The following is a 12,999-nucleotide window of genomic DNA, read 5'->3' on the forward strand; positions in this document are numbered from 1 at the left end:
TCAGAGCTAGGAAGCCCTTCCTTTGCTCAGGGCTCACTGCCCTCAGTGCCTCACCATACAGACGTGGCCGTGCTGCTTCTGGAACCAATTCTGTCACATTTAACTTTCCTATCTCTATAGCATGAGGAATTGTGTAACGCAGATACGCCTCAGAGAATGTGAAGTATGCATCATGAGTCAGTCATGCATATGCACGTGGAACAGGGATGCAAAGTTACCACAGTTGCTGGATTGACGCAAAAAATATCAGAATTTCTCTTCAGAAGGTGTCCCTATATTACTAGGTCTTTAAGAATACAGACAAATCTTTGCAGAATCCTTCACATCTTGTTTATTGTTTAACACAAATGCTATCTGAAGTATCAAAATAAACTATGAATCAGGCCAGGGCATCTACTGAAGGTGTTTTTGTAGGTGCAGCAGTAGCTGTCTTTCTGAACTCCCCCCAGATTTTTTTTGTATATTTCTTTCCAGATGCATTCTGAATAAATCCAGGACGGAGAATAACCAAGGGTAAGGACACCTCAGGAACAACTGGCACCTCCTAACAGAATGAATTCCTGAGTTAGTGTTATTTTTAGGGATGCTCACGTTAGCAAGTCTAAACTCCACTCCTGCTAATATGTCAGGCAGCTGAAAAGCTACACAATCCTAAAAATAACTGGCTTAGCAGCTGAGGCAGGAGGCTGGCAGATGGAACACAGAACTCACTGAACACACATGGCTGGCTGGGTCAGAGACACATCACTTACTGCAGGATTTAAGGAAAAAGGGGGCACCATACACAGTTCTTTGACAGAGGAATTAATTCCAAAGTGACAGGAAGAATCAAGAGGGAATGCACTGACAGACTGAAAATACTAGCTAGATGCCATTGAATATTGCTTTCTGCATCAACACCAGAAAATATACAACCATAATGCTTTAAAGATCCTCTTGATCAAATAAAAGAATATAGGAATAAGAAAAGCAGAAATTAAAAGAGAACATGATTTTCCTGCAAATTGAACACAGATATAACTACTAACTATAGAACATCGCTGGCACTTAATGAACTAAACATTCAATAACAGTAATTAATGGAAAACACTATGCTGCTCTACCAATCTTGGGTAAGCTGTGTTCAGTCCAAAAGAAACGAACTCTTAAATTGTGTCTTTGATCTATTTATAACCTATTTAAATAGTTTAAGTTACCTTTGTGCATTACTTCTATTATGAAATTACAATTATAGGTTAGGAGGAATAAATAAACACTATTGCTTCAAGGACAGGAATAAATAAACACTACTGTTTCAAGGACAGAAGGGTAACAGTAATAATTAACTGACAAAATATGTAGACACCATCTAGATGAGAATCTAGTGGAAAAGTTGACCATGTTTGAATCGACTGAGAAAAGACAAGAATAGCCCTAGTGCAGGGAAAGCAGCTGGTAAGCTCAACAGTGGTTTTATTGGTACCTCTGAGGTATCACTATGACTGCCAGTTTTCTAACACACACACACAGAACCCAGGCACACTGTCAGGTATTCCTGGGCTGCTCTCCTGGGAGCTTATGTGGATGGAAAAACAAACCAAAACAGACAAGGAAACACTTTGTCTCCAGCTTGTGTATTTCCAAAATCAGTGTCAACACCCACATTTTCAGCTAGCAACCTGAAAACCGATGTGGGGGGATTCTGCAGCCCCTGAAGACCCCAGCGTGCACAGCTTATCTCACCAGGACATCGACACGCATCCGTCTGTACCAAGTTGTGCGTATTAGTTCTGTCATGGAAACTGTCCAAGCCCATCGTCTGCCACACCACTCGCTGTGGTAATTGTGGGCCAATTGAGCTTCTTAAATCACATTTGCCCTCAAGTTCTTTTTTCAGGCTGCACGTAAGTGTCTGGACAGCAACCACAGGGCAGATGACCCACATGAGCTTGTTCTTTTTACAGTGACTCCTCTACATACAAAATGCTTAAAATTCTGCACTGTTTGACATCCCCCCTTGCCCATGTTTGAGGACTCTGGAATTTTTCAGGCAAAACAGTTTACGACATAACATCACCTCACTTTAGAATATCTATGTTTCTTAAAAAAAACTATACCTGAAGGCTCGGATGGTGGTAAGACCTTCAACAGTCTCTGAAAAATGGGAGAGTAATGGTAGCTGAGTGCTGTCATCCAGCTGCTGCAGGTCCCTGGAGAGGGTTATGAAAATAATTTTGTAAAAAAACCAGGGTTTTTGTGCAGTTATTCTCTTGAATCAGGCCCAGGGAGTGGAAAGGAATAGTATCACAACAGTCATATACATAAGGTTCAGAGAGATTTCAAAGCAGTGCTGCAGGGGAATGAATTCCTCAGGAGGACTTTTCTTTTAACATTTAACTAGCTGTAGTTCTGAATGGGTCTCTTCCCTTCACTGCCTTCCCTCTTTTCTCCTATAATCCTTTTTCTTGTACTCAATTTTTTATTGATTTAAACACCGTTGTGTCTCTGTATTGAATATCAGTTTAATGGAATGTTGCAAATAGGAGCTCAAGTTAAGTGGAAGAAAAAGCGCACCCCCAGATAACAGCACAACTTCTCACTGAGCCAACAGTATCTCATACACTCAGTAAATGAGAGTCTGCAGTCATTATTAGGATGCGTTTCTCAGTGTCATATTTAGTCCTCATATCAGTAAAAGCACATGTAGGGTGAAATCTATTTAGTCTCAATTTCTTCCAGCAGGAAGTAAATTGGTTGCAGACTCCCTCTCAATCTGAGCATATATGAGGTGATATGCATATTTCTGCATTGCTGCAAGCATTTCACAAGAGGGAAACTATCATCTTTGAAGGAGTAAGGTCTCAGATACAATTAAAATTTTCATACTTTTGAAAACTAGAAGGCACCCAGAACAGGAGAGGATCCTCAATGGATAGCAGTACCACCATGGTTAATACTGCATTCTGCACTCTCCTTGATTTAACATATTTCCACTTTCACCTGGACAGGCAGACTTCAGTTTCCCTGTCCTGTCACCACATTTTCTCAGACATACCCAGTGCACAGCCCCTGGGGGAGGACAGAATCCAGTTGGGTTTTTAGAGTCCTGTGAACTCCAAAAACCTTTGATCATGCACAAAGACCCTGCTCATTCCTTCTGGAAGCTCTGCTTGAAGAGTTGCTGACAAAGACACTTGTAAAATGACACATTTCCACTGCAGTGGATTTGTCCCACTTGCAGACAGTGCCATGGCCTTGACAGGACCAAATTTAAACATGAAGCTCCCCTGCACAGCAATTCTGCAGTGCACTCCTGTACTGCAGGAAATATTTCCATTGCCAGAATGCAGAATGGTGATGTGTGGGTGTCAGCCAGATTTCACCTTGAAAGAACCAGGCATTAGCGTGAAGCCCCGGGAAACATTTAACTTAGGGCCAGCCTGAGAGCTCCTAGTATTGTTATGTTAAGCAGCCCAAGTTCTACTTCCTTATTGGTTACCTGTTCTCCCTATATGGTTATGTTTCCAGAAGGTTCTACCCCAAGTGTATATATTGTCACTCCCCCCTCGTTCCTGGTCTTCGGAGTTTTTCCCATACTGTGTTCAGTTTCTGGGCATCTTCCCTATTTTGTTTCCATTAAAGTTCTTCTGTTCTTGGGCAACTCCACTGTTCCCGCTCCTTTTATTTTGCCACCTAAATCCTGAAGACAGGGAACCCGAAAGGTTTGCCACAGCCACCCTCCCCACGACTGTGACGGTCTGTGCTCTTACCGGGACGCGACTCGGAAGTACTTCTGGATGAAGTAGCACATGATTGCCAGGGGAACCAGGGCGATCAGGAACATCGGCGTGACGTACGAGATCACAGCAAGGGCAGACACACACAGCAAGGTGGAACGGCTCAAGCACTCCAGGGTGGCTGGAATGTGCTGCACAGAGAAGAAAAAAACCACTCAGAATCTTCTATAATGTGCCAAGTTTAAAACACTACTTCATTTTCCTTTCTCCCACTTCCGCAAAGATTTTATTCCTGGCATATTCTAAGTATTTTAGGCATACAGGTCTGCTCTTGAATTTAACACTGGGTTTTGGGGACATCTGAAGGGATTTCTGTGGGGCTGCTTCCCACCTGCACTGTGGAACACAATCCTCATGTCAGAGGATCACAGACGGGATGCAATAGATGATTTTAGCATCTGCATAAATCCTATGACCTGGCAGCGCAGTCTGGGCTAAGTAATGGTAGTTTGAATTTCAGTCATTTCTATTCTGGACAACAGCATTTACTTTTTTCTCATTTCATTTCCTCAAATGAATGTGTTTAACCACTTAAAAAAAAAGTAGATACTTTTTAATTTGGGGATATCACTACTGATCTTATTTTCCCTTTTCTATAGAGGACATCTTAGCAAAATTAATGTTTTTTCAATGTGCATGTAAGATGAGGAACTCATTCAGAACTGAGAAAATCATGATGCAAACTGATATAGTCAAAATTATAGTGCATCTTGTAAGCTTAATCTAGATAAATCTGTAATAAATGAAACCCCAGATTCAGATTAAGACAGGATAACTTGAGAGCTTGAAAATACTGAATCAGTACCTGGTCGATGGTATTGCAGTCAGCTGAAAATCTGTTCAATATACTTCCCAGAGGTGTTGTTTCAAAAAACCTAAAATGGTACAAGGAATGGCAAAGTTTACAATACTGATATTAGAACTGATCCATGCTACTATTTTGTCTTACCTAAGCTAGGTACTATATCACAGAAACAAGCAAATAAATTGGCATCTGTAGTAAAATTTCTCATTTTTCCCACCACCTATGGCTTTCCAGTTAAATGGAAATGTCTTGAATTTACAACCATAAGTATGAACCTACAACCACTTAGAACCCTACAGCTGCAAGCATGTCCTCAGCTCCCTCTACTGCCTAAGCCATGGACATCACATGATTACACTTGAAAAAATCCTTTCAGATTTTAATTTGATGCCACTTCAATTAATGAAAAATTCAAAAGAATTTTTTAATTAAATTGTAAAGTCTTGCACCTTTCTGGGAACAGAAAATTGTAACAAGAACAACTACAGTTGCAATAATATATTAAAAGATATTTGGATATAAAAAACGGACACTACATTATTGTTCTCCAACTATTAGCTGCTCCGTAACTCATGTGAAACCTGAAGTCTGATTTTATCCTGGAAAAAAAAAAATCTAAAGAATAGTCTGAGGTTTTCGTGTATGTGATTTTTTTCTATGATTTCTGGTTAAAAATAAGAAGTTTTTTTTCCTAGAGCTGAAGGTTTGAATCAAGCTACACCTTTCCTTTCATGCACAGGGAAAAAAAACAAACTTATGGAGGACAACCAAGGCTTTTGCTGGAACAAAGTACATCCCAGTGCACTCTAATGACGCCTATAATGACACTTGTCCAAGCTTATTACCTTTCCTAGACTTGCACAATCACTGCCTGACAGTAAATATTTCCAGTCATTAAGATGATGAAGTCTGCTATGAATTATCCGTACCACATATTGATCAATAAGTGTGTTTTCTCCCTAATTAAAAACTGCAAAGAGAAATTAAACATGCAAGGAAGTAAATCTCTGAAGTCACAGGCAGGAAAGGCATTTGACTTGTGTCTCGGAACTCAAGTAGCTTGGGAACCATTTTCAAAAACTACTCAGAAACGTGACACCTGGTGATTTTTCACTGATATCTTAAAAAATATGCGATGCACAACCATTTCTTACTAAAAACTGCACTTAGGAGACTGTCTTGAAGTAAAGAAGACAAAATGACTATAATAAAATTTTTATTACAATCAAAGAAATACCTCATTGGAGCCAAAATAATTTTATTTAGTAGAGAAGAGTGTAGCTTTTTGGTGACTTTCAAGCCAGTCCACTCCACTGCTATTGATGTGACAAGACATAATACGATGCCAAGGCAGCAAAGAATGCTGAAAACTTTTGAATATTGAGAATGGTCAAATTCCTAAGAAACAAAGAGCAACACAATTATTCACTTCAAATTACATTTAAAAATTATTGTAAATACATAAGCACAAGAGTGAAAAAATGTGAGAGCATATCCCTTTTTCCTCCCTAAATTAAACTGTCCATGATTTTTACCCATCTTAAATCATAACTTGTTTTCCTTTGGAGAGGGAGGTGTTCGCAAGTGATAAATCAGAAATTTAAAATCACAGAATACCATAAAAAGCCCAGGTTGCTGCGAGAATACAACACTGCAAGGAAAACAAAAAAGAATTGTGATATCAAAATTTCTTTAGAAACCCACATGTCATGGCGGGACAATTTGTTCTCTCAAATTTGCCCTAAACCAGACACCAGGTTTAGGTGTCACCAGCTTGGTGACTAAAATGCAATAAATTTAGCAAAAGGAGAACAACACACCAAACTTAACTTCTTTTTACTGCACAGTGTATGCAAAAATGCATTGAGCTTCAAAATACTCTGGAGCGGCTCTCAGATAAAATAGCACATTGCATACAAATCTTGGAGCAGAGGTTGACAGTGGGAGAACACCCCCAGTTAAATCATAAGAGGAAGGTGAACAAGGCAGTGCCTACCATGCACTGGGAGCAGTTTTTTATGTCGGGCTCTATCTTGATAGAGATAGCATGCTCTGTCCAGAGTGCCAGGCAGTAGTCGATGGCCACCATCACCGTGTGCTTCAGCAGCTGGGACAGGAGCAGCAGTGGCAGCAGGAGGATCCCTGCTGCACTCAGGTACTTGCCACAGGCTCTCCAGGGCATCTTGGCTCTCTGATGCAGCACTGAAGACAGGTTGTCTTCGTCATCACTCTCTGTTACTTCTTCTGCAAGGTGAAAAAGGACAGCCATGCTGACATACATAGCAAAGAGACTGGCAAGTGGTAGCTACAAACCAGGTCTTGCCATCCAGGATAAAGGGTGGCTTTAAGGTCAAAGTACCTGCTCAGGCCTGCATATATTAACCTGCTAAACTTAATAGTAATGCACACTAAAGATGCAAAAACCCTCAGCACTTGCTAATCAATTTCTTCAACCATGCTTTTGCAGTGTGAAAGCATTGGCTGGATAAAAATCAATTGTAATTTTTTTCCTATGTAAAACCTTAAGCAAATATGCTTAGCTGTTGACAGATAAAGTTCACCTAGCATATTGTTTAATATTATTCTTCATTCACTATTAAATCATATTTGCATATAGGAAAAAACCTCAAAAGTTTGGAGGGAGTGATGACTTGTGAATGCTTGCAATCGCTCTAGCCCAGAGGTCAAAGCAATGGAAACAGCACTCTTATAAATCATGGCCCATATGAAAAATGTTTTGTTCTCTTCCCAGTTTGAATGGTGTTAATTCATTCTAATATAATTTAACTGTGAAACAGTAATGTACTGGCAGTGGGCTCAAAGGGTGCTCTTTACCTTCATCCTCTTCATCATCTTTCAGCAATGCTTCCCGGGAATACATCGTCCTCCGGAGATTTGTTCTTTCCAAAACAGGGTTTTCCTCAATAGTTGTTTCCTGAAAAAGGGACAGTTCATGTGTTTTCAACCAAAAGGTCAATACAAAAAAATTGCTACTTGTGATAAAATTGTTTCCACTCAGTAAAAAATAGAAGTGAGAATCTCACAGCAAGCAGCCGTAAGTGATTGATTTGCTACATCTGTGTAAAAATCAAAGGACATAAATTAGATATCTAATATTAATCTCAGATTGCCAATTCCAACCCTCCTGGAATCTTAACTTGCACAGTTATCCCAGAGTTAATAAGAGCTAAGATTAATATCTCATTCTTTTTGTGTTATAAGTATGAAAGACAAAAAACATCATAATTTAAAGAACTTGATATAGTCATATCTGAAAAGCTTCCACCCAAGGCAGTGAGTAAATTCAGGCATATCTATAAACCCAGTTGTCAATATTAGTAAAGCTTTTCCTAAAATGGCTGCATTTAAATTCCTTAGGTGACAATATTTTGATAGGGCTTCCTATCAAGAATGGATTAGAAAAGTGTCAAGGCAATATGAGATGTTCAGATGAAGGAATCTATCTTAATAGATAAAAAATAATGGTAAAAGTAATACTACATTCATATTAAGTTAGACATCACACACAGTATGTCAATTGTTAAACCTTTCAAACTAAGGCAAAAAAAAAAAAAAAGAAAAAAAAAAAAAAGATGACATTTTCTTGCATGTATTGATTGCCCTGCCCATCAAAAACCTTCTCCAGCTCTTGGTCTTGTCGATTCATTAGTGTCTTCCAGTGTTCAAAGAGCTCAGTCTCCGATTTCTGAATGTCCTTGAGCGTTCCTTCTCTCTGGATGTTACCATCTTTCATTGCAATTATCTAAAAAGACAGAAACACAAGTGGTAGGATAAATAGCTGGGTATGTCTATTTATTTTAAAGCTATGTTGCTGTGCTTTGACAGGATTTTCTCTTTTCTTAAATAAATAATATTTTTACAAACAAATCTATCTTCTAAAAAGACACTGACATTGACATCTCTTGGCTCCATCCCCCTCATTCAAGATGCTGAAAACCCAGAAACTTCCTGCACTCCATGTTTTCAGAAAAGGCTGCTTTTAAGAAAGAAATATGGGATCCTGTCAGCAGACAGGGGGGGCACAGTACTCTTCCTAAATACAAGACATTAGCAAGATAAGATTTTAGAGTTCTCTTACTTCCTTAAAGGAAAAAGCTTTTATCAAGACATTGAGTGCAGGAAGTTTTGTCCTCATTAAGTCAGCTAGATACGAGCATGCTGGCTCCTTCTCTGATACCATGGACTGATAAGGAAGAGCCAGGGAATTTGAATCCCTAAAGCTTTTAAAAGCATAAATAGTGGAGACAGTTTGGGAAAGAAAAATATTTATGCAAGACAAAGTCTGCAGGGAGAAGTTTCCAGGTTTGTGTCAGTGTGTTATACACATAATGTAACTACTGCCACCCCCGACAAGGGGAACTGGAAAATGAGGCATGCAGATTGCAAGCCCCCATCATTACAAAAGAGTTAATGCACCATTTATTTTTCTCTTGCCCTGGAAACTCAGAAATTTCCATGGGCAGGGAGTGGGGAAATAAACAATTTAGTTTATTGCTAAGAATTTACACCAAAGAGAAGGTAAAAATAAAGAAAATAAGGAACTTTTTGTGATCAATTTATTCAGGAAACCTGCAACTGAGTTGGACCTTGAATGCTTCTGGGGGTTTTGTTGAAAAGGTTTAGGGGGACCATAACATATACTTCAAACTACATTTTTATTTAAAAATTCTTAATAAAATAAATATTCCCTCTTCAGTCCATTGGGAAAGAAGTGCTGAGGATTAATGAAACCTACACTTAGGGAAAAGAACATGAACTATTTTGTAATAAGTACTTTTTATTATCAAGTTCATACAAAGCCTTCCTGTGCTACTGTTTGAAACAGTATATTTCATAAAAAATTACACATCTAGAAGATACTAAAAATAAAGCAATTTTTGTACAGTGTCTCCTAAAACACCATCATCTAGAAATAGGTCTTACATTCACAAAGAAAATTAAAACAATTACACTGATGAAAGGCCATAGCTGTATAAACTTACATCTGCAGATATATATATAAATAAAAAAAGAAGTAGTTAAGATGGAACTCATAGGGAGGGGAAGAAGGCAGAAAATTCCTGAGACACTCATTTGAAAGCCAGGACTGTGTTGAGAGCAATGGTAACTCTAAAGGCAAACAACTGAGGGACAAGGTCACTCACAGCACAGAACATAAATAACAAATGCTGGCCACCAAAACCCTGATCAGAATAAGATGAATGTCTATCTGCAACTTTATACCAAGCCAATATGAAGCTCAGGAAGCAGCTGCAATATGATTATTTCTTGAGACCAGGAAACTGCTGCTATTGCCTGTGCAAGATGTGAAAGAGAGAAGTCCTGCTAGGAGGTATAACTGCAGTCATCAATCACCATAGCCAAGGAGACCAGGGAGGCTGGAAAACTGCAGGAATAAGTGTAAGGCCAAAGGGAACCAATGAATTAAAAAAAAAAAAAAAAAGAAAAAAGAATACAACCCCCCAAAAATTTCCTCTTCATCTTTGACATTTCCAATTACAAACTGGTATAGAAACCATACCTCCATTTTTTTTCCCTTTAAAGTAGAAGATATAAAAAAGAAACCTAACAAAACAATCAAATACGAGACATTTCTTAAAATCTTGCCCACACACAAAAGGCAAAGATGTTCTTAATTCATTATATGCTAGTGCTAACCACAAGGAAATACTGGGGTTTTCCTTATATTTCCATACCTCTCAATATCCACCTCAACATGCACCTTTCCTGTGATAGCACAAATTCCTAGTAATACCCCAGCAGAGGCAAAGGTGTTACTCAAACATTTCACTGTTTTGAGATTTAAAAATTAGCCAAAATTCTCCAATGTAACTAATATTTTGGGATACTCAGTATATTTAAAATGTAACCTGCTTTCATGAGAGTACTAAGTCACAGCTCTAAAAAAATCCATCTGATTTAGGTGTTCCAAGATGGAAATCTCAAAATTATGGGTCCCCTAAGTGGCTGATTTTCAAAAGATCTTTAATATATATCTTCTCACTGAACTATTACTGGTGGAGAGATGAAGTGAAAGCCCTGTTTGCAGCAAGACATGTTCCTGCCATGTTGTTGCTTCCTTAGAAAAAAGAAGATCCTTACCCAGTCAGCATGGGGCAAGTACTGCAGCTTGTGAGTCACCAGCACAATGGTCCTCTTGTCCTCCCGCAGCATTTTCAGGATCCCTTCTTGCATGAGATGGTCACTCAGGTGGATATCAAGGGCAGAAAAAGGATCATCCTGTCATGAGGATAATGGGTCAGATTTTGGAGCCAGAATTTATGGGATCCAAGGAAACGGAAAGGTTTTAATACCAGTAAAACCAGATAGATCAACAGACACACAAAAGAGGCCATCAGATCAAAACTGTGCTGAGGTACCATTTCCTTAATTTACAGAGCACCAAACCTTGAACTATGTTTTTGCAGAGAGCACTGAGTAATGCCAGCTGTGTCAGTTCTGTGGGGTTCTCTGGGACCTGCTCCTCTCCCCAGATGTGTTCATGGCCCACACAGCTTGAGAACATGGCTTCTGTAAGACTCTGGACAATGTCCCAGTGTGGGTCTGTGGCAGATACCACATTACTGCTCCAGGGACAGGGACAGCAAGCATATTTCTGTTTCTCTAGAACACCACTGCCTTCAGTTGTTTTTTGTGTGTTTTTTTTTTGTTGTTGTTCACAAATCAGTAATACTCTATTCAATCAAACAATACTCTATTAACAAAGAATCACAAAAAAAATCCAACAAAAGAAGCAATATTCATCATTTTGCTGACTCAGCTCAGATGTTTGATTTGAGACCTACATCATCTTATTAAATCAATCCATTATATGCAATTCATTTAGGCATAAATTAATCTGTACCACCTTTTGAGAAACTTATTTACCTAATCCTATTTATATGGAATCACAAACCTTTTGATTTGATATTTCTGTTTTAAATACTGGCTATAGGATTTACTTAGTGTTACTATTTCATACTATAATATTACAACTAAACCCATACTTCATTAAAAATCAAAAATATCTGAAATTAGCAGTGATCACTTATATTCCAATAAACCATAGCATCACAACATAAAGCACCTAGAAAGTGCTCTGAATCACAGTAATGTCATGATCCAAAATTTTCTTTCAGAAGTGTGTGTGCAACTGTGTGTGCACTGCGCTCACTGAGCAAGGATGTCTGCTCTGCTGCTGCAGTCTTTGGACCTGCCACAGACCCAAACATCAGCCATATGACATTTATACTTGTGAGAGTGAAGTTTCATAAGTATTTACAAAACCAGCCCTAAAAGAACCAAGTGTTTTCTAGTACTAACATACAGGATTTCTGTTTTTTTTTTTTTTCTAAATATTAATACTGGAAATAAAGTTCATTTCTAGGTGTTTTTCCATTGTAAAACCATAAGAGAACCTGCTGCTATTAGGAGGTTATTGAGTGTCCTTCACAGAAGGACAAAAAGGCCAAAACCAAGTTACAGACCAATAATGGATCTGCTGATTTGCAGCACCTGACCCAACTGCTCCCTACTCTCCTGCACTCTGATCTTTGCCTGGTAATGGTCTACACACGAAGCAAGCACAGACTGATCAGCCTAATTACAGGGAAAGGTCTAAATAGCCTCCCTTTCTTTTAGGGATGAGATCTAATGTGCACAGCTTTTCTAATCCTACACGATTTACGCCTCACTGTCATTACAGCTGGATTCAATCCTTCCAGAAAACTAAGCTAAAGAAGGAAGGTCCTCAGTTGGAAAGCAAGCAAGCTCACTACAAGTGAGTGTGTAGGATGCACCTGTTTTCCCCACCTGTGAAGCTGTCAGAACCTGCTGTCACTCTTTTTCCATAGCTGAAGCTGGGACAGGATATACAACAGGCATTTCAAGGTGCAAAAGCTGCTTAATTTGTTGCAGAAAGGAAACATCCCAGACATGAGACAACATTAATTTTAGGCCTGAGACATCTTTGGAATTTCATGAATACAGTTGAAACTATTATATTTCTAAGACCCAAAGATAAAAGCAAGGGCCAAATTCAATTTTTAACGTGCTGAGAGGATAAGCATCAGCATTTCTTTGTGCAATACCTATCTGTCTGTCTGCAGCATTTACAAAATGCTTCCTACCTGCAGGCTAGCTGACAAGAGATACAAAATACACAGTGCACATTTGGCTCGGCTCAGCAAAACACAATGTTCAGTGTGTGACCCATGAAATACTCTAAACGAAGAAGCAGCTCGTGCTTCTGCATGGAGCATAAACAGAAGGGCACCTACTCACCAGGAACACAACATTTGTCTGCTGGTAAAGTGCTCGTGCCACGCTGATACGCTGGCGCTGCCCTCCAGACAGATTAATACCCTGGAGATAAAGCAAGAGAGAAACAATCAGACA

At 39.0% G+C, this 12,999-nt stretch overlaps 1 protein-coding gene across 5 annotated transcripts in view; it reads right to left on the bottom strand.

Annotated features, from left to right (window-relative positions):
- The window catches only part of ABCC8 (ATP binding cassette subfamily C member 8), a 73,362-nt gene that overhangs the window by 12,830 nt on the left and 47,533 nt on the right, over positions 1-12,999 (bottom strand). For all 5 annotated transcript variants that reach the window (XM_014252117.2, XM_005522306.3, XM_088057459.1 and 2 more), the window contains 9 exons: positions 12,886-12,966; positions 10,705-10,842; positions 8,219-8,344; positions 7,417-7,516; positions 6,578-6,825; positions 5,819-5,979; positions 4,582-4,651; positions 3,750-3,907; positions 2,097-2,189 (listed from right to left, as the gene is read on the bottom strand). In XM_014252117.2, the coding sequence (XP_014107592.2) occupies positions 2,097-2,189; positions 3,750-3,907; positions 4,582-4,651; positions 5,819-5,979; positions 6,578-6,825; positions 7,417-7,516; positions 8,219-8,344; positions 10,705-10,842; positions 12,886-12,966 (1,175 nt within the window). The remainder of the gene's footprint in view (positions 1-2,096; positions 2,190-3,749; positions 3,908-4,581; positions 4,652-5,818; positions 5,980-6,577; positions 6,826-7,416; positions 7,517-8,218; positions 8,345-10,704; positions 10,843-12,885; positions 12,967-12,999) is intronic.

This window comes from Pseudopodoces humilis, chromosome 7 (genome assembly GCF_049639895.1).
Source record: "Pseudopodoces humilis isolate 2021_Gansu_Grassland_sample_001 chromosome 7, ASM4963989v1, whole genome shotgun sequence".
Lineage (NCBI taxonomy): Eukaryota > Metazoa > Chordata > Aves > Passeriformes > Paridae > Pseudopodoces > Pseudopodoces humilis.